The sequence below is a fragment of the Strigops habroptila genome, chromosome Z (genome assembly GCF_004027225.2).
Source record: "Strigops habroptila isolate Jane chromosome Z, bStrHab1.2.pri, whole genome shotgun sequence".
Classification (NCBI taxonomy): Eukaryota; Metazoa; Chordata; class Aves; order Psittaciformes; family Psittacidae; genus Strigops; species Strigops habroptila.
The window spans coordinates 14,206,406-14,228,560 of record NC_044302.2 but is presented as its reverse complement, the minus strand read 5'-3'; the positions used below and the strand labels follow the sequence as shown (position 1 = coordinate 14,228,560).

Sequence of the window (22,155 nt, the reverse complement as noted above, 5' to 3'; positions counted from 1 at the left end):
ATATTCTGTTTCTCTTCACCGAAACAACCCTGACAATTGTCTAGTTTACCTTTTTTCTAACTTGGATAACTCACACTATTCCATTTCCTAACACTTTTCAAAGAGCTATACGTTTTCTGCTGGAAGAGTGTACCAACTTAATTCTTGAATAAAGGACATAACAGTGTTTGCTCTGCAGAATTGATTCTTGTATGTTGGTAAATAAAATGCCTCTGAAGGTACAGTATTGTAATTCTGCAGCAAAAAAGTCGGAAAAGCACATCATAATTAATTTGTACAAAAAACAAAGCAAAATCACTGTAACTTTGTCATCTGATCCTGAAATGGTTTATTAAAGCTAACATTTTCCTTTATAGAGTCTTTGTTGATGTTGTGAATGGAGAGTATGTCCCTCGTAAATCAATTTTGAAGTCTCGAAGCAGAGAGAACAGTGTTTGTAGCGATACCAGTGAGAACAGTGCTGCTGAATTTGATGACAGACGAGGAGTTCAGAGGAGTATTAGCTATGATGAAGCCACTCAGAGTGACAACAGCGAAGGCGTACTGGAGGAGGAGGAGGAGGAGGAGGGGCAGCAGCAGCCACCGAAAAAGCTTCCTCCCTCTTCAGGGACAGCCGAGGTACAGTTTTTAATTAATTATTGATCGTTGGCAGGGATAAAAACAAGAAATTTAATGACTGTAGTTGTCTATACCATCAGTTTGATTTCTGTAAAATAATTTTCTAACTCCTACCTAATTTGCTTCAGAAGGACATTATGGGTGACAAGTTCTGTCATAGGCATCATGGGGGCAGAAGGGAGAAGACGAGTCAGGGGCTTCCCCAGGACCTGAAGCTCTTCCATGAGGATTTGATGAAGTAGTCATTTGCTGGAGTGATGAAACCAGTGTCGTGTTTACTGGGTCATCCTGAAAATGTCCCTGCAGGATATACAGCAGGATTTAAAAAAAAAAAAAACTAAAAAAAAAAAACTGTGCTTCATAGTTGGTGAGAGAGGAGAGTTGATTCTCTGCAACCTGTGTTGCACAGCTACCTGGCAGCTAGTTTCCAGGTGGTGTTTTTAAGTATTAATAGACACAAATACCAGTGGAGTTACTTGGACTTGCCAAAGACAGAGGAATTGCCCTGTGGAAGGAAGCACTACACCTCTACTCATCCTCTTCCAGATTAGGGCCATTCGTGATCCCAAACAAGTCTATTTTCACATGTTTGGAAAGTTCGGGGCTTCATTGTAAAGGAAAGAGACTCTACAATATGAGGGAAAATGTACAGTTGCTTTAGTGACTGGGTGAATACAAGAATTAAATGTAGCTGCTGCTCTGAAATTCAGGGCAGAGTATTCTTCATTTTTATTGTGTAAGAACTTTCACTAATTCTTTTCAAACTAGAGGAAACAGTTTTCAGTAATTTCCAATGCAATGAGCAAGTTCAATGTAAACTCTGTTTAAAAAAAATAATTATTTTCTACAAGAAATGAATTCCTCATAAAAGCTATTGTTTATCATCACTTTTCATGCAGACAGCTACAGACAAATCCAGGCAGGATGTGATTGATGGTGGAAGATCCATCTGTAGAGTTAGCACTTCATGTTCTAGACTTTCTGGAATATATTTGCTATATTATTATAAAACATCTAAGTACACTCACTCCATTTTTTGAATATGGCATGATTATTCTTTACAGTATAATGTGTTAAGTAACTTAAGGAGAGAGAGAGCAAGCCACTCCAGTTAGACATGCTTTCTCAAACACCGTTGGCTGTGGTTTTGGTTGGTTTTGTGGGTGTTTGAAATATGTTTGCAACACACTAACTTTCTTCCTTTTGCTTCTGATTTTACCACGATTCTGCTTACCTGTTTCTGAAAACAAGCGTGGTGTCAGAACAAGGCAGTTGTGTACAGGCACAGCTTTAGGCAGACTTTGGCTACTGGAGCAGAAAACAAAACCCCACTGCTTTTTTGCAGGTCCTGCAAGAAAAGAATGGTTGGTTTGTTTTGCTTTGTTTTTCTTGGTAACTGAGTTATGAAGAAGCAGAACTAAGCGTAGTTAATGAATCTGGTGTGCATTCCTTTGTGCCCAGTCTGAGCATCAAACCTTGGATGTAAACTGCTTCTGCTGGTCCTTAGGCATTCTGAATTTTCTGTTTTCAATACATAGCAGGTTGATTTGTTCTTAAATATGTTTAGAAAAAGTAGTTCTGAGCTGCTTTTATCCCAACGGTTTCCAAGAATCATTTCTTAGCTAAGTTAAAAAGGATTAAGTCCTATAATTGACTGCATATAAATTATAATTTTTAAACATTAAATGTTTTTATTAGACCTTTTATAGAGTCAAGTTGAAAGAAATAGTTGGAGGCACGTTTGCCTTTCTCTTAAGTATAAATTGCTTTCACCATTTTTTGATCATATTTGGTAAGGAGGAAAGAACAAACAAAATATGTGCTTGCCAATTTGTATGCAGTATGTCAGCTTGATGCAATTAGAAGATACTAAGTCATAAAATATGACGTATGGTGGAAATGCTGACATGCTTCAACTTTGCAAAATCTCTACGTTCCTTATCCAAAATGAAGTTACATATTACATCAGCTGGTTTATTTCTTGAGCATGTGTCAGTGAGGAAGCAAATTTTTAGATCACTTATACCACATAAGGAGGAATGAAATGAAGTAGTACTTTTAAGACACTGTCTTTCGTTTGGTCATCTTTGAACAAGCTATATTTTGAGGTTAATTACAATCTGGTTACTTACGCAAGGAATGATCATTGATTTAAAGACATTTCTTTACTTTCGATTAAGAGAAATAACAATCCTAATCAGGCTAATATAGGGTAATGACCTTATGGGCATAGCTTCACATTTGCATTTTATTAGCTCATTTTGAGTATTCTCCTCTGTTGTAGGCATTTTCCGGAACTGTTATAGAAAAGGAGCCTTTGTCTCCCTCTTTAATACCACACCCAGTCATTGCTCACCCCGTCCTGCCTACCATTCTGGAGTGGAAATCAGACGAAGTCTTGTCTGAAGCATCAGAAGAACCTCCAAAGAGGATTTCAAAGTTCAAAGCTGCCAGGATGCAGCAGCCCACCTAGGTCCTGCCCAGCCAACCAGATATATCTGTGCATATTTGTTGAGACTGTGTAGGACTGTATGTGCGACACGTCGCTCGCTAAAAGGGTGTCCTCTTGTTAGTTTGGCATCGGTTATCCTTGGAATGTTTATTGGCAAGTTTAAAAAGGTTCACTGTTTGAACACTTGAGTTTTCATCTCAATTGGTGGGTTTCCCTGTGTGCTGTCAGCACCTTTGTGTATGTTTGCCTTACAAGAGCAGCACTTGGGTTCTTTTTCAGAAAACTGTTCCTTACACACATTGTTTTTGTGTTTAAGCCTAAATACAGGCAGTTTAGTGCCAGCTGTGATGTTCTACGTACCATATGGACCATTTTAAGGAAACTTCTCACATTTCAAATAGATTCACTAGTTATATTGCATTACTTTCTTTAGTGTTTTAAGACACACTTGTATTCACATTGCTGTAGGTTTTGCAACTAGGTGTCTGCTGAAAGTTTTCTTCCTTCTTTCAAACCTCTCTGATATCTCACTGTACAGATCTATAAAACACTGGGTTCACGTACATTGCAGGGAAGTTTCTTTGATGGAAAAGGGTATTTTGTAAAATTAAATTTTCAGTAAAAAAGCTGTGAAAGTTGTGTGTTTCTTTGTTGCTTTACTACTGATTTGGAAAGAACACAGAGAGCTTTTCATTTTGAACTTGCATTTCTAGCTTGAAGTGTTTACTACCACATGGACATAAAAGCAGTCCATTCTCTTCTGCCATTGTGTTTTAACCTCTTGCTAAAGAATGTGCATGGAAATTGAATGCTCTTAAGGAGAGAAGCATAAACTCCGACACTGATTACAAAATCTCCTAGTTCTTTTGTATACTCAGAAAACATTGTAATTGTCTTGGGAATGCCCAGAGGGAGTCAGCACGAAGGAAAAATGTCATAATGCTTCAACTTTATTTCAAAATACAGCAATGCTGCAGCACTTGGGGTACAGTTTTATGTATCCTTATGTATCCTTCTCACGACTGAGAGCAATCCTGGCTTCAGGAGTCCCTGCCCAGCAGCTCCTTCCTGTCTTCTTGCCATCCCCTCCCTCGTGCTGACACAGCCTTGGTCAGGGCTAGCCCTTGAATGATAATAGGTGGCAGAGCTGGGTTTAAAACCCACACTACTGGGTTTGCTTTTATCAATAGCTGTGTGTGTTTTATTGAAGCTAGTGAGTTTCCTAATCTCTTTGTCAGCGTGTCTGTATCAGCACAGTTAGAGGGGTAATGTGTTGAGCAAGGAAAACAAGGGAGAACATTGGCAGAGGGCATGAGGAGCTGGAGTACTTTAAACTGATGTTACTCTCCAGCTGACATCATTAAGCCTCAGCCTAAGAAGTGAGGCAGAAAGGCTTGAGAGATGTAAGGAAGGCTTTGCTTTTGGGCATGATTCTGTGGCTTTATGAAGGGGCAGCTTCAGACCCACCAGCATCTGGTTCTCCAAACCTCAGCAATCCATGAGCAGGGCATCATCTGCTGCCATTTTCTTATCTTCCCCTAAAATAACTGCATCTTTGCTCCCAAATCATAGAATCCAGAATAGTTTGGCTTGGAAGTACTTTCAAAGGTCATCTAGTCCAACCCCCTTGCAATGAGAAGGGACAACTTCAGCTAGATTAGATTGTGCAGAACCACGTCCAGCCTGACCTTGAACACCTCCTCACAGCTCATAGGATATTAACACGGCATCATCAATTCCCCCACTTTCATCCCTTTTTGCCTCTCTGTGCTTACAAGGGAGGTGGAGGCATTGGGACTTCTCCTAAGATGCCCTTTACAAAAGGCCATCTCCGTCGAAGTCTGATGCTCTGCTGCATGTTTGGGAAGGTGGCAGAAGGTGCTGGGCAGCAAGAGTGTGAGAAGGGGCCAGTAGCCGGGTCCCTGCCTGGGGAGCAGCCCCCAGCGCTGCGGGGCTGCCTCCTCCCATGGGACAGAGCAAACCATGGCTTGCTGAAAGAACTGAAGGAGAAGTAGTGCATCCCTCCTGTGCCCAGAGCTTGGCTGGGAGGGGGCAACCTCCCTTGTAAGTAGATTCTGAGGATCGCAGTGAAAGCGTTAATGATTAACTCGATTCATGCTCAAATGCGGATTCTTTTTTTTTTAAGGCATATTGCATTAGTACTAAAATAAGCCATCAATGCCAGTCCACCCTCTATTCATGGCTAAATATTTAAAGGAGGTTATTTATAGCTTCTTTAATGAATTCTTGGCTAAACAAAATGAAATTATGTCCTAGAAAAGTAGAAGCTATTTTGTAACCAGAACAGTGCAACTGTAAAATATAGTTCCATGAATATGTATTTTAAATAACAAGGGGTTGAGATCCAAGACTACCAGACATGGGTAATTAGAGGGAAAAGGAGAGAAAGAGAGAGAGGAAAAAAAAAAAAACACCTTTAAAAAGATTTATTTAGATATCTTCTGAAATACTTCCCGCTTCTAGTTACTTCAACAAAATCAAATGCCCCTTGTCACCGTACATCAGTTTCAAATCAAAATTAATTCTTTGTTTTCTTCTCCCCCCCACCTCCCCTTTTTTCACATCCCTGCTCACGGGAAAAAGTAGGATAAATGCACCTTGGGTTTTAATGAATTATGGCCTCGGTTCAGGGAAGCATCCTTACTCAGGAATGCACTTTGGCATGTGCTTATGTCGCAAAGATTTTGCAAAGAAGAATGGATTTAACCACATGCTTAAAACTAAGCACATGAGTGTTTTCCCTAATAGGGAGCCTGAATGTGTCTGTGCCCTTTCTGCAGTATATTTACTTGTCAGAGGGTTTGCAGCCTGGAATGATGTTTCATCTTGAGGCTCTTCATTGGGCTTTACCACTAGATTCGCTGTGCAGTGCCTAGAGCAAGAAGAGACGGCTGCAGGGTTCTTATAGAATGTTTGCAAACGCTGAACAAAAATGAAATCTACCAAAGTAGATGAAAATCTAAAGAGTGAAAAAAAAAAATGGTCATGTGAAGGCCTGTCTCAATGAGGACTGAAAACCTGCTTTTCATGCAACACTGAAGCCAACAAGTGAATGCAGGTGACCACCAACACATGGATGAAGCAAACACCAGGATGAAGCAATGGTGCTCCAGATTTGAGGCATGTAGGGTTCCTCGTGGTAAATTAATCTGTTGATATGAGCATCTTTTCCCCCCAGTACTGCCGTTAGAGGTTGTATTCACTGCAGGAATAATAAGGGCACAGTTTATTCTGTTTCTGAAACACCACTGATGGCTTTTCCTGCTGCCAAAGAGCTCCTTGTGTGCCAGGGAGCGCCACTGAGGAAGGGGGCTTGGTTCTTCCCAGTGTATCCCGAGAGGTTTTGTGTGTCCTCAGCAGGAAGGACATGGCCCATTGCTGCACAAGATGTCTTTGGCCTGAGCATGGTGGCAGCAGCCTGTGTGGGCACTGCATGGCCACAGGGACAAGTCAGTGTGTCTCAGCCATGCCATGCCATGCCCTGCAGCCACCCCACATAACCCTTTGCAGGGCCATCATTGCGTCAATTATGCAGTGCAAATTACATGCTCCCTTTCTGTTCCTTACTGGGAGGCAAATTTGACTCTTCAATCTTCCTTAATTGGCCACAAGTCAGGTGGGCAGCTGCCTGCACCCAGAGAACGGGTTGTTTTCCCCAAAGAGCTGAGGGTCTGGCCTGGAGAAGCGGAAGACTCTGGTGGTGGCCACTGCTGTTGCATGTTCCCATAGCCGGCTCTGTGCTGGTAGCTGCCTGCCTGGCTTGGGCCAGTGGAGCCCGTGACGTGCACTCAAAGGTAAACTGGATTTATTTCCTTCTGTCTCCTGTAAGACTAGTTGCACTTAGCACTTTTCATTGCTCACTTAGAGCATCTAAAGCAGCAGATTTTTGTGTTTCAAAAGTGTCTAAACCAGCTGTTTTAGCTGTTCATTTTAACAAAGTGATTTATGTTGCAAAAAATGAGCTGGGATTAAAAGAAATCAGATGTGTGTATTTGGTATGCAATATTTTTGTTTTACAAATAGCTCCATTCTAACCCACATTAACCCCATGATATGTGAATTTTGCCAACTCCTGCTGTGTCTTTTAAATCAAATCCAGTAAATCACTCCGAGTGTTCTAATTTCTAAACAAACTAGTCCGCCAGCAGAAGTCGTTCAATGCTGCGCAGCGGATGAGGCGACCTGTGGTTCTTTGCTGTGGTTCTTTACTGGTGGTTCTTCACCATGAGGGTGGTGAGACACTGGCAGAGGTTGCTCGAAGAGGTGGTACATGCCCCATCCCTGGCAGTGTTCAAGGCCAGGTTGGACACAGGGGCTTGGAGCAACCTGGTCTAGTGGAAGGTGTCGATACCCGTGGCAGGGGGTTGGAACTGGATGAGCTTTAAGGCCCTTTCCAACCCAAACCATTCCATGATGCAATGATGTGAGGCACATGACGCACCGCTGCTGTGACACCGTGTGTGTGTTGTGTGACGTGAGCCCACCCGGGGGTTGTGTGGGTTTGTGGGGGAGATGTGGGGCTGTGGAGGGCTGTGGGGTGCGCGGCGGGGCTGCAGTTCCCAGTGCACACCGGTAGGTCGCAGCGCCGAGCAGAAGCGACAGCGGAAAGCTGCCAGTCAGCGCTGATAATTTATTATTCATTTCTGTTATAGGTGGGGTGTGCAGACAGTTACAGTAATAATTACCAAGACTGGAGGGTTTCCTAGGCAACGGGGCTTTTTTTTTTTTCCCCTTCATTCATGCTGTTGCAGAGAGTGTGCCTGTAAAGCATGACATTGCTGTATTCGGAGGTTTGTTGCCCTCCTGCTGCTCCAGGTTTGAGGTTAGTTACAGCATCATAAGGTGCTCTCAAGCATAAAAAGCTCAGGCTGGGATTAAAGCGCACAGGGAACGCCACCACTAAGTCCTTCCCTCTACTGTTTCACTTTTAAGTAACAAGGTTATAAAAATGCAAATGCCATCTCGGGGTTGTTAATAACAGATATTGGGGAGAATTCCTGCAAGTTGTAAAACATGATTGTTTTTTTCTTTTTGGTGAACAAAACCCAGCCCAGGTGAGGTGACTCCCTGTGTTTTATGATGCTCTCGTGCAAATACCGTTTGCAGAAAAGGGGCTCGCAGCCCGCTCCAGCCTTGCAGTGTTTAGCGTCATAAATCAATGGGAACTGCTCCATGCAGCTAATGATAAGGTGGTATTTGTTGTTTATCCCGCTTTATGGTAATGGTTTGTGAGGAGGAGGGTGCCGTGTCCTTCCTGAAGGAGCAGGAGTAATCCTTGATGTGGTAACGGAGTAACAGAAACCACATCTATTATCAGGGATCTATAAATGAGTCATATTATCCTATACTTTTGGGCTTACTGGAGCGCTCGTTTTCAAAAACTTACATCAAGCATTGTGCAAGGCTGAAAAGTGGTATTTTTCTCTCCCTGCTGTACAAGGCAGAGGGAATTCATGATGCAATCTCACACCGAGATGGGGAATTTTTACCCGTTGAAATTTCGAAGTAAGATACTAAAGCATGATTACATTGAGAATGATTGCAGTCCACCAGAGATGCACTCCACTCGGAAGGATGGGCTGTGGGTTAATGGGGTGACCCAGTGCATGGTTGGTGAAGTTTGGTCTCTTTGAAAGGTTAGTGCTGATACTCAAACAAAAAAATAAACCTACCACCATCCCCAAAACCCACAAACCATCCCCTGATACATCATAACTCTGTTCTTGGCCGCCTGTGCATACAGAAAAATACACTGGCATGTGGCCCACCCTGCTGGCGTTTGATCACCCATGGGATTGATCACCCATGGGGATCGATTGCCTGTGAGGATTGATCACCCCTGGGGACTGATCGCCCATGGGGATCAGTCTCACCCTGCCCTGGCTCAAGTGACCAAACCCAGGTTTCAGGCCACGCTGGGCTGTTGGTGGCTGGTGAGGAAAGGCGGTGTTGGGCTGGATGGGAGGTGAGGATCCTGCCAGTGTGGCCCCATGGCAGCAAGTGCCGTGGGTGTCTGCAGTCAGCCAGCAAATCCCAAATAGTTTTGGGCTCCCTTTCATGGGGGTGAGCAGCAGAAATTGCTTCCCCCCTCGGATCATGAGCGGGGCCGAGCACTGCAGTGCAGGGTGATGCTGTGGGTGCTGTGCCACGGTCTGGCGTGAGCCCCTCTGCAGCCCCACATAAGCAATGGCTTCTCCAACCCAGTTCCCACCCCAGACTCCGTCCCACCCAGCAATGGCCATCTCAGAGCCCCCAGGCTGTGGTGAGTGATGGGGCTGCGCTGCTGGGAGGTGCCCAGCAACACCTCAGTTTGCATCAATGCAAATCATTTACGCTAATTCCTTCAGATTCGGATTTAAGTTTTAAAGAAAGCTTCAAGTTACCTCAAAATAGCTTAGTAATTATTTTAATAACTTGTGTGAGCAGGAACAATACCCACAGTGTCAATTCTGGCTCACAAAATGTTTTTTTCGACTGTTCTGAGGAAAAAAAACAGCGAACAGTTCAACAGCTTAAATACAAGTGAGTGGATCTCTGGAGATTAATCTGTCTGGTGTTCCTCAGGTAAAGACTTCTGCACATTTTAACAAAGGAAATAATTTTCCTATTTTTATAATGCATGTCTCTCTGTGGTATAAATTACTAAAACCACGCTGCTTATCCTCAGTAATGTTATAGATGCAGATAATTTACTGTGTATCACGTTATCAGTTCATTAAAGAGATGCAATAAAATCATTATTTACTAAGAAACAGCAACCCTTGCAATATCTTGTCGGAGAAATTGGCTGATGCAAGAGGATCATATTTAAGCCTATATTCACAATAGCCCTTTACACATTTCATCCCCTTCCCACTCGAGTTGCGTGGAGGGAGCTGGTATTCCCGCAGTCCTTCTTTGGCCGAGGCAGCAAAGTTGCTGGGGCCTGATCCATTGCCCCCCGCTCCTTGGGGGACCCGCACCCACTGGGATCAGCCCCTGGCACCGCTCCTGCTGCTGGCCCTGCCACGAGGTTGCCAAAATATGAAGGGAGGTTTAGGCATTTCCTACCCCATCCCCCTCTTCTCCTCTGCCTAAAGATTACTCTGCATCCTAGACAAAGGAAATATTTAAACTGTTAAATCTGAACAAAGATACAGTCTGCGTATGACTTCTCTGAAGCCCTATAAAAATTCTTTAAAATTGCCTATTCACTCAAATTTACTGAGTGTAGCAAAAATGTCAAAGGCATAAAGTCAGAGAAGATTGAATAAAATAATGCAGAAAGACAGATTAGTCATGCACAGACCCACACAGCCTTTCACAGCACACAATACCACTTTTTATTACCGCTCTATCTTTACAAAGACTATGTTCAATACATAGAGGATGATACATGGTCAGTCATGTAATCTGCCTTTGATTCCAAGACTCATTTATCTGGGCCCTTTTCACAAAGACATTGATGAGAGATTTCAGTGTTTTCAGTGCATTGTTTTATTTATCATATATAATGGCTGGTGGAAAAAAATAGGAATTATGTCACAGATCCTGCATAAAGGAGTTGTATAAAAGACTCTGTGACAAAGTTTGGTAAAACACATAGCAGCTCAGCTCAAGCGCGCTCTTTTTTCCCTCCAGCCCTGTCCCCCTCCTCAAGCACTTTGAGTATTGACAGCTGTCAGAAGCCCTCGAGGAGGGACGCTGCCTCTGCTCGTGCAGCCCTTGCCAGGCTCTTGGAAAATCACCTTTTTTTTTTTTTGCTTTTAAATTTGAGCAATATTTTAATTGTTATTTTTAGCGATCTGGATTTATTATTTATACATTCACCAAAGAAAAGAGTCAGTCACAGTTTTGTATCTTGCAAATTTAATAAAGAACAGCCCTTAAGATAGAATTTCTCAGCCTGCCAGGATTGACAAAAGCCAGCTAATGCAGAAATGTCAACAGCAAACCTCGTCAGCAGCCCCACCATGCCTTGCAATCAAGGGAAAGCTATGGCTTTACATAAACAATAATATATAGCCATCTAAATATCTGCGTGTATGTGTGGAAACGCTACCCGAGGCACGGGAGGAGGACGGGACATGGCACTCGGGCTCGGTGCTGCAAGTGGGGCTGCTTTGCTGTGTTAAGTCGTCAGTTTGTGGGTGCAGAAGGTTTGATTGCTCCTGCATGGTGAGTGATGGGAGGTGGTTGGACCAGCCTCTGCTCCCCACCCAAAATACAGCCAGGGCCACCCTGAGCCATCAGCGCTGCCTGAGGGCAGGAGTGAGGTTTCATTGAATCGGTTGGCATGCACTTAAATTGCAGTCTTACTTTTAAAAGCTCTTTCAGAAAGTGTCTCTGTGGTTATGGCAAAGGGAGGTTTTCCCTGAAAGAAAGTGGATGTGACCAAAGACTGGGGAAAGGACCGGGTGAGCTGCAGTGTGTTGGGAGGGTACCATGTGAGAGCATCCCTGCCTAGCACTGCAGGGCTGCAATGCCCTGGACAGGACCTGATATAAGGGCCTGAATTGGGAATTAGCTGTAATTCCAGCAGTGAGGAGTTACAGCTAGGTCTCCGAGGGAGCAGGCCGAATGGCTGGATTTGGAAATTATGTAGAGGCACTGTATATCCAGATGTGAACTCTTCTATAAGGCTGGAAGAGATAAATCATGGAGGTATCCTTGACAGATACAGTAGCTTACACTCAGGGCACAGTGTTAACCTGCACTTAAGGCTGAGGCACATGATTTAATAGAGAGAGACTTCGTGGCTAACGAAAAATCTCCTGAGGGGAAGAAAAAGGATGGAGTTGGGATGGTTGTGCCAGCCCCAGGGGATGTCCCTCGATGTCTCTCATGGGCTGGGGACCGGGACGAAGAAGGTCTGGCTTGGCTTGGGCAGGGAGGTGCTGAGATGGCCCCCAGGGACAGCAGATGGAGAGGACCAGGACACTGAGCTGGGATATCCGACTGTGTGCCACCCGCAGCCGGCTCGGTCCCTTTAACCGTGGGGAATGATGGAGAGCCCAAAGCTGCCGCTCTGCGAGGTCCCTGTAATATAGTGCTGTGCAGCTGCAACTTGGATCGTGAGGAAAACAAAATGGGCCGACTGAAATGGAAACTTTTGTTACTTATAATGTTAATGAAACCAGTTTATCAGGCAGCGCAGAGGAAGTGGAATATTTAGTGCCATTTAATGTCTAATCATCAGCATTTCTTTGGATAAATCACATTACATTGTCTAAAACCTGAAAAGACGAAGCTGTAATAATTTTTAATATGTTGTCGTTTCATTAAAGGGACACCCTGTTTGCCATCTAGCCCTGTGCGTTTCAGGGTAGGCTGTAGGCAACGTGGAAGTGCATTTGGTGGTTTCTGGCATGGCTTGGTGACATGGTGATGCGGCTTCGGCAGGGCCAAGCTGCAGAACCACGTGCGGGGTGTCCTCATTTGCTCGCCAGTGGCTGGGTGCAGCATGGATGCTGCAAACTCATGGCGAGGCTGGAGGTTTGAGAAGCATCCTCTGGTTCTTTGGGTATATACTCTGGTGCCACCAAGGGTTTCTATTTTAGCAGCAATATTTCCTTTCTCAAGGCATTGTGCCCTTCCTATTTTCTCCCATAGCATCTCAGCATCATCCCACTGTGAGCCAGGGGGGTTTTTGCATGTCCTACCTGCAAGCCAAATTGCCCATCCAGCTTTTTAATTCACCAGCATGGCCTCAGTACCTCTCCAGTGGTCAGTCTGATTCCCCCCCGACCTCCAGCAGCCCTGCTTGTCCCACATGCCCCTGTCCCCCTAGTCCCTGCTCAGGTCATGCAGCTTAGGTCCCCATGGTCATGCAGCAGGCATGGTTGCTTGCTGCCATCCTGGCCAGCTCCAGGCACAAGCACTTGCCAGCCCATGAAGGTCTGGTTCTTGCCCACCAGTGTCTTGCTCATCGCAACTTTTAAGTGAACTGCAATGAACCTATAAGTCATAATAAAATGAAATGATGACAGTTGTCTTCAAATCATTGATTAATGGGAATACGGGTAGCTGGACACAGACTATAAGGTTATAAATGGTGCTGTCAAAATAAAATAATTATTGTATTAATAAGGAAGCTGTTCAGCACTGGCCCTGCTCTACCTCTAAAAATATTTCAGCCCTTGATGTGTTTTGTGTTTCGAGATAGATCATGCTTTTTCCAAATGAGCAGCTCAGTGGTGTACGTTTTAATACAATTATTGTTTAGCAATGTGAGTCCCTCGGATCCTGGTACATGCACTGCAGCAGCAGATGGATTTTTTTATTGACTTAATACTAGTTCTAACTAGATCCTGAAGATTGACTAAGTTGTGGAGCACACACCACTTTCAAGCAGGAATGGGAAAAAACTAGCATATCTTATTGTACCTGAAACACTCTATGATATGTACTAAATATTATGACTACTGCGAGCCCTGCAATAATTGATTCACCCACACAGCCATTTAGTCTGTGAGCTGTTCGTTTTACAAATTCTACAATCTTTTAGAAATTCTTTCAGTGCAGAAGATTGCTGCCTGGCCTCAGATTCATTATGGTGATTGAATCCTCTTCAATAGAGAACTGTTTAAAGAGAGCACATCCCTGTGTGTCTCACTCAGAGTGAAGGCACATAGGTTAAAAGCTTGTCTGGGTGGCATAATTCACTGCTGCTGTGCCAAACAATCACATCTTATTGTGACCTTCATAAGATACAAAAAGGCAACAGTATGGAGATAGTCTTTTTTTTTTTAATTATTTTTTTATTTTTTTCAACCACAGCACAATTTTAGCTACCCAACATCTGAAGCTACCAGAATCCCTAATTAAATAACCAATTAATAATGTAGAATAGGAAGAGCTATTTTTTTCAGACACAAAATCATAATTAATCAGAGTACAAAAAGCTGCCTGTCTTTATATCAGGAAAATATAGACTAGGTTTTTAAATATTCTAGCACACCTGAACCTTGGCCATCCGTCATTGTTATGACTTAAAACATCTCAGACTAAATTAGGTTTTGTTTGTATAGAGCAGTGAAAGTCAGATGGCTTGAATGACAAAATTAGAACATGCTCAAATCACTGAAACAAAACTGCATAAAAGGAAAAATGTGCAGGAGGAGTATTGTGTTAAGCTGAAATCCTTCTTTGTGGGATTTTTTTTCTCCTCTCCTCAAATTATTGTTTGTAACAATAGGAAGCAGAGAACAGCTCCAGGAACTCTATCAGTGTTCTTTATATATGTACCTTTTGGCACATTCATATATTAAAAGAAATAATATTGTTGTGTATAGCTGAAGCATAACCTCTGTTATTTCTACTTAGTCAAGGAAATGCCATAACAATGGATATTTTTCAAGGAAGAATATCTTTGAAACACAAGACTACAGTCATTTTGTATAGCACACAAAGGTCAGGTTTACCAGGAATATATTTATATCTTTTTTATATTCAAAAGTTGAGCCTTTTTCCCTTTGAAGTTCACGGTACATTTTGGTAAACTTAATCAAACAGATTTTAATAAATATTCCAAGGGGCTTATTTTTACACGCTTCCTACCTTAACCCCAACTATTCTGCATGGGCAAGTGAAAGTTCTGCTGTTTAGTTTGTTGTGCTGATAAGGAGGCAGAGAGGGATGGTTTTGTGGCCCTGAGGCTGGGGAGTGGAACCCCTGCTGTGAAAATAGACCCCACAACACGTGAATTGGTAACTTCAGGCCAAGTTCTGCAGCTCTTCACTGAGCAACCTTCTTGGTGACCTCAAGGGAAGATATGCTCGACAAAGGGCTGCAGTATTTGGCCCTTTGTAATTGTTTCCGAGGTATAATTGATGAGAAACTACTAATGCCTTCCAAGTTTGATAAGTGTTTAACTTTGTGGTTCCTGAGCCTGTCTTGTTTTAAGCATGTCAAAGGCCTTGTCAGGCCTCTTTTTAGGAGGAAAGAGTTGTATAAATATGTGATGCAAATGCCTGCATGCCCTTCATAAGCATGGGCATATAGTATATGTGTGCACTCTATACAGTGGATAGAGACTTTTTAGCAGGGCCTCTTGCAACAGCACAGGGGGTGATGGTTTTAAACTAAAAGAGGGAAGATTCAGGCTGGATGTGAGGGAAAAAATTCTTTACAATGAGGGTGGTAAAATACGGTCACAAGTTGCCCAGAGAGGTGCTGGAAGCACCATCCCTGGAGACATTGAAGGCTGGATGTGGTTCTGAGCAACCTGGTCTAGTTGAAGATGTCCCTGCTCATTGCAGGTGGGTAGGACTAGATGAGCTTTGAAGATCTTTTCCAGCCCAGACTACTCTATGATTCTATGAAATTAGCAGCTTTACTTAGGCTGGTGTTATATAGAGTAGAAAATTCTATCTGCCTCTTTATAGTTCAACATCTTACAACAAAGGACCTCTGCCCACATAAAATTTGTTATTATCCTAGTAATAAATAATTTTTTTGGTGACAGCTATAGTGTAAAACTTTGTGCAGTGTTTTTTTATTGATAAAGCATCTATGAATCAACATACTTGAACACAATAAAAATGTACAAAATATATATATTATAGCTCAGACTTTGTCAATAGGGCATTACATTGATCTTTAGTGTTATTTGCCGAGCTGCAGTGAGTGTTCTGTCAGTGATGTAAACTTTGTTAAATTGCCTTAAAAAAGATAGTAGAGTTGGCTTGGGTTTCTGAAGCTCACCTGGGCTCGTGCCCCGCTCTTTCAAGTTGTGTCTCTGCATAGGCTCGTGAAAACAGCACAAAGATGATGTCCCAAGGCTATCTTAAGTCATTTAATTTACACGTATAGTGGACAATGGCAGAGAAAGTGATGGATGCATGAGATATGGGGCAGCCTTAGATAAACGAGACCCCATCAAACAAAATAATCAGTAATTAATAAGAAATGTAACATTTTTTTGCCTGAATACATGAAAGGCTATAAGGCAGGTGGTTCGCACAGGAGTGGTTTGAGGCCATGTGGCCATGCGGCCATGCAGCCATGCATCAGTGCAGAGCTGGAGCCATGTCAATGAGCTGATCTGCTGGGTGCAAAGCTTGGGTCATGGTTTTGAAGAAATAACAACTGAGGAAATAATTACAAACTGGTCTAAAATACTGCATAGCTTTACCAAGTATAGATTACACCAGACGAATCTGATATCTTGCTTTGATAAGACCATTGATTTCCTAAATAAAAGAAATGAGGTAGATTTCATCTCTTACAGTACCACATGGGAAATTATTAGGACAAGACAAGTACCTGAACAGCAAGACAGGGGAGGGAAACGGGGCTGGGTCCTGCTGAAATATAAAGCAATGGTCAAGGGAGAAGCTATGGTTGCCTCTCAGGATCAGCCTCTAACCTGATATTGAGGACAAGGGAATGTGATGACAAAACTTGCTTGCCACACAAAGCTGGGAGATATCATGAATACAGATGAATGTCAACAAAGCATATGGGGAGAATGTGAAGGTTAGTCCTGGAGCTAAGCCACTCATCTCTAATGGTGCACAGGTGGTGTCCATGTCCATGAGGGACTTTTAAGTTGGTAGAGATAATGGCCACCTTGAACTTTTGCCTGCTAAAAACTTTGGAGAATACCTTACCCAGTGGAGTTTCCTGATGTTGTTCAGCTCTAATTTTCAGTTTTATTATTCTCTAGAATAAACAGTTCCTCTGATCTTCCCTTACTTACATGCAGAAGTAGCCAATGATAATGGTGCAGGGTGCTTGAGATAGGAAGTAGTCAAGTGAAATGATGGAGGGAGCCACACGCCCCTTTTCTGAAGTCTTGATGTTTCGTCTACAGACAAACAAAGAGCTGTCACTTTTGAGCACTGAGAGTGCAGGAGGAGGAAGCCCAACAGCAGTTAAATATATAAATGCGAATATATATGCATGCGTATTCCCTGTGCATGCATACCTTGAGGGACCTCTGTTGCAGAGAGCTCTCCTGGTCCCTGCTGTCCTTCACGGGATGGTCTCTGCAGCCTGTGGAGCTGGCATGTAGCATGTGAGGAGATGGGATGTGTTTCCCTGCAGAGACACCCATTGGCCCCCCATCATCCCTGCTGTGCCCCATCCCTGGCTGGGGCTGCCCCTGCCCATACCCCAGGAGAGTGCAGCAGCAGCAGGAGCCCAGGCTCTGTGGGTGAGGAAAAGAAATAATTTGGTTTCTAAATTGGGATTAGGCATGATTGCAGCCGAGCCGCAAAAACTCTCAGGCCAAAAACCACAGAAATTGGGCACGTTGCTGAGCGGGGCCCATTGAGAATAGGAGGATGCTATATGAATACTGGCTCCTGGTGGTTGTGGTGCCTTGCTCTTATGCTGCAAGTATTTGTGTGTTAAAAACAGTAAGAACAAGACATCTGAAAATTAGGATTCTATGTCAAACTGTCAATACCCACAAGCATGCACCCTTTCATTAAAATCTGTTTGACATTTTTGTTGTGCGCAGGGAGCCAAAAAGATGCCAAAAGGATGTGATATTTGTGATCACATCCTCCTGCTGATACAAGGAGCTGCAAAGACAGTTGTATTAAAACATTCCTTGCAAAAGGCTGAGCAGTTGAAGATATATATAAATTTTAAAAAGAGACTTAAGTTAAAAAAAGAGAGTTATGTGTAGTGTGGGAATTCAGGATGTGCTCCTTGGGCGAAGCAATGGCGAGTAGCCTTTTTAACTCTTTGTAGTTAACTGAAATGATAAGCAATCTAGTAATTTCAATTTTCCACAGAGGCCTTCAACCCCCAAAATGTGCAAAATTTAATCATTTTGGGAAAATCATGTAATGATCATGTCATGTGACCCGAGCAGAAAAGATATTATTTTGTCACAACAATGTGAGTAAATTATCTTACTGGCAACTCGCTTAAAGGTCATGGAGATCATCTGATGTGTGAGATGGAAATTTCTCATGCCAAAACAATATTGACAGCTTATCAAGCAGGGAGGAAAGTACAATGATATAATAGAATGTAAGGTAAGATAGCACTTGCTACTGACAGTAGAAAATATGACATGGCATTTCAATTTTAAGGTTATAGGCAGAATGATATGGTATAGATGCTTTGAGGCAGAGCGGGCAACCTGCCTGCGCATAGGCTAAAATGAATGTAGTATCATAGCTTAATGTATAAATATATAGTATTTATTAGGTATTAAATACAATACATGAAGAAATAGTTGTATAATATAATAAAGATAAAAGATATAAATAGTTGTACCACAGAAGGGAAGGAGAAAGGCACCTGCCTCGGTGGGTTCTCCTTGTACCTGCTGCCAGCTCAGTGAAGTTGCTGACTGGACTCAAACCATTTCCATGGCATTACTTTCTCTTTTCTCCGATGTTTTGGTATTTGTAGGTGCCCCGTTGATTTTTTTTCAATTTTACTCCCTGACCACACTCACCGTTCTGTTTGGTAGCTGTAATATGATGCAGAAAGTGAATGGCCAGGAATCTACACAGTATTTGTATACATACAGTATATGTACGTACAGAAACAACATACATTTAAGCCCTGTACTGGGCACTAAAGGTTGCCCACCCTGGTTTCAATGCTGAGTTATAATGCCAGCTGAAAAAAAAAAAAAAAAAATACAAGAGAAGGGGAATATTCATTGAGGATCTGATACAGCACGAATGGTCACAACCTTTCTTAGTCGCCTGTTTGAGTGCCCATCCTTGCCGCACCAGGCCCTTCGTGCCAGGACTGTTGCTCCTCTTGCTTTCAGTGTGGTGAAGCACAGTGACACCCAGGCATTGCTGCTCTGTGACAGCATGGGTGCTGGAGAAAGCCACTGGGAAATGTGTTGTGCTGGAGGGGAGTCTGTTAGGGCTGAGAAATCTGTTTCTTGTCTGCTGTAACAGATTGCCTGGGAGGCAGCCCTGTACCTGCTACTCATGGGTCATTACTCGGGCGGAGCCCTGTTTTTGAGTCTGGTGTCAAAAAGCATAGAGGAGACAAATCAGAGCAGATTGGGGATCTCTGCATGTGCCTGTGTTTCTCTGTATTTGAATTTAGGCCAGAATCAGGATATTTCAGGGTATGACATTTCACGTCTATGAATGGGCAACACAATGCTATTAATGTATTCACTCACTGTTTTGCTTTTTGGTTTTATTTTTTTACCCCAGCTCCTCGAAATCCAAATGATAGATATCCATTATTTAATTTATTTTCCACTCTCATCAGTGGTAGGAAACTAATTTACACCCCCTGAGGAAAGCCCTTTGCCATGTTTGTGTGCAGCACTTGCAGACAGGGTCCTGCAAACATCATGCTTTTTGGCATGAAGTGTTCTAAGGGCTCGAGCCTCATCCTCTGCCACTTGCCTATAGCTCACTGGTCCCTGACTGTTGCTTCCATGGGCCCGGTTAGACCTAAGAAAATTGTTTTGGTGTTATGCTGGAAGGATGTGCTGTGTCTGCACTGTAAGGCAGGGGTTGTGCCAGTGTTAGAGAGGATGGAGACAGCCAAGGCCCAGCTGTGTGTGTCTGTGGGCAGTGCTGGAGGGCGTGAGTCAGCCTGGTGGTCCCTGCGCTGCGACAGCCCATGGAAAGCAGGAGTCTGGATGGGTCACACCTCAAAAAGTGACCAAAGAACATGGCTGGGGTGTTACAATGTCTGTGTGGTAGGTCCTTGGGACTTTGAAAATCTTAATTTCTCAGAGGCAAAAAACATTACCAGAGAGATTTCCTCCACAGATAGTTAGTTGTATATGAGCTATAAAGATATAATCCTTTACATGGTCTTCAGGGAGAATTTGGACAATCAAAAAAATCAACAGGACTGGTATTCCTGCAGTGACTGTTCAGAAAGGATTGGTTTGGATGGCAGAGTTTCACTATTCTTGAGTTTGGCTTTGAGTTTTGGACTCTAGTGTATCTATGGGATGGAAAGAGTTGCTGCTAGAGTTTTACAGTGGAAGAGAAAGAAATATAGGGCTCAGCTAAAATGCATTTGCCTTTGCAGGATCAAATGAGATCTGATTAAAAGTTGGTTTCTTTTGGCTTTGGGGTTTTCAGATTCATCTCAAGGCATACTCAATTTCTCAGTGAAGAAAACAAACCAATGTGCTTGGATTCTAGTTTGTTTTTTTGTTTTACAAGACTTGCACAGTTCCATATTCTGGCAATCAAGTATATCCCCACAGAAGGACTGTAGCCAAAATTAGTCAGTGGTATATTATGAAGGTCTTCTCTGCTCAAAACCTAATTGGAGCCTTGGACAGAGGTAGCTGTTCTTACAGGTTTCTAGTATTGCATCTTCAAGAGTCAACTTGCTGGGAGCAGTGCACTCATTTGTGTAAGGAAAAAGATCCCTTAATGTGCTATTAAATTAAACAATGTCACTGCTATTGCAGTAGAGCTGAGCGAATAATCCATAATGAATAATTTATTCAACAAATTTAGCTGCTTTCTCTGCTCACAGACTATCTGGAGACAGATCACAATTCCCTCCAATTTACTTATTATTTGAAATTACTGATGGATAGCTTTGTAATTAAAAAAACAACTCTGTGTTTTGATCACAAACAACTGTGGGTGTCTGATCTTCGTTAGTCAAGGTATGTGGGTTGGTTGTGATGGGTCAGATAAATCACATGATATTGTTTCTGCCTGTTCATTGGAGAAGCCTACAAGCATGTCTGGCATGAAAACACAAAAAATTCTGTCTCTGCATGCAATTTTGAAATTCGTCCTGTGCAAACATTTGCCCAGTAAAACTTGATTGCTCAAAAGTGTGTAGAAAGCAAATCCCACAGGGAAATAAACGTGGCTGCAGTAAATTCATTTAAAAATGTGAATGAATATTTGAAGACTTTTTGTTTTTCTAAAGCTCCTGCCCAGCCCTGCACGACAATGTCCATCAAATGCATCAAACCGCATTTCACTTGTTGAGGACTATTGGGTTGGTTTTTACCTCTAGAAGAAGACAGAATGAGAAGGAATCTCTGGTCCTGGTATTACAAAAACATTAGCCTAAATTAACGATAAACTGCACAGGTGGCATCTTAAAATTGAGTATCTTGGAAGGGTATTTAAAAATCTCCCTGTTCTCATTGCTAGAAGCATGTTTCCGTTGTGAATCTCTCACATACTCAGGATATACTTGCTGGTTGCTGAGCCTTCCTTCACCCACCCTGTAAACAGCCCTGAGAGATGCACGGGTATCCGCTCCCCTGCCCTAGGTACTCTCCAGGCTGCCCAGGAAGCAGAGTTGGTTGCAACTGCTTTTTCCAACACCCCTGTTAAAAGTCATCTGCATTGCATTGTGCTTCTCACCTTTGTTGTAGGCTCCTCTTTCTCCATCACTACCTTGCTCAGATGTGGAGCCCTCCCTGCAGCACCAGACAGGCAGTCTTCCTCTTCCTCCTTCTCCTCTTCCTCCTTTTTTTTAGTCCTCTGACCCTCTCTCCCAGCGCTGAGGTTGGGCTTGGAGGTCCCCAACCCTAACCCAGTCTTTGAAACTTATTGAAGGTGAAGGGATAACACATTTTTTGTTTCTCTTCCTAATTTCTAATGTTAAGAAAACCAACTAAAATGTTGGTTTGGAATGTCTTTGCAGAGGTGTGTGTGAGTGTCTCAGAACTGAGGTTTAAGGGTTGTGTTTGTACATGAGGGAATGGGATGATTAATTGATCTTCTCTGAGTCCCACTTCAGTACTTCACTCTTCCCAATGGAGACGTCTTTGTTTTTGTAAGTTCAGCTAAGTTATGTCACAAAGATATTTTCCCCATTTTTTGAAATATTTTACATGTTGGTATCATCTTGAAGTAGGAAGGTTCATGTGGCAGCTTTTGTGTTTCCGTACTAGGAGCCAAGCAGGAGTAACAATTAACAGTGCACCATAGCTGTTCCCGGTATTCACACCCTATTAAAGCATAGAGCAGCTCCAGTGAGAAATACCACTCATTGGCTGGGAGAGTAGTGCTTAGTGATGACAAACACCACTTCAGACTGAAATGTGGTGAGACGGGTCAGGGAATGCTTTCGTTTATGAAGACTTATGTTTTTGTAAATATGATGCTTAGAAGGAAGAATGTGTCTGTTCAAAAGGGACCTTAGGA

General features: G+C 42.9%; 1 protein-coding gene across 3 annotated transcripts in view; it reads left to right on the top strand.

The window, feature by feature from the left end:
• Window positions 1-3,709, top strand: part of URI1 (URI1 prefoldin like chaperone) — a 45,019-nt gene extending 41,310 nt beyond the window's left edge. For all 3 annotated transcript variants that reach the window (XM_030511952.1, XM_030511951.1, XM_030511953.1), the window contains exons 10-11: window positions 357-618; window positions 2,903-3,709. In XM_030511952.1, coding sequence (XP_030367812.1) covers window positions 357-618; window positions 2,903-3,091 — 451 coding nt within the window. In that variant the 3' untranslated portion in view covers window positions 3,092-3,709. The remainder of the gene's footprint in view (window positions 1-356; window positions 619-2,902) is intronic.
• Window positions 3,710-22,155: the final 18,446 nt, after the last annotated feature.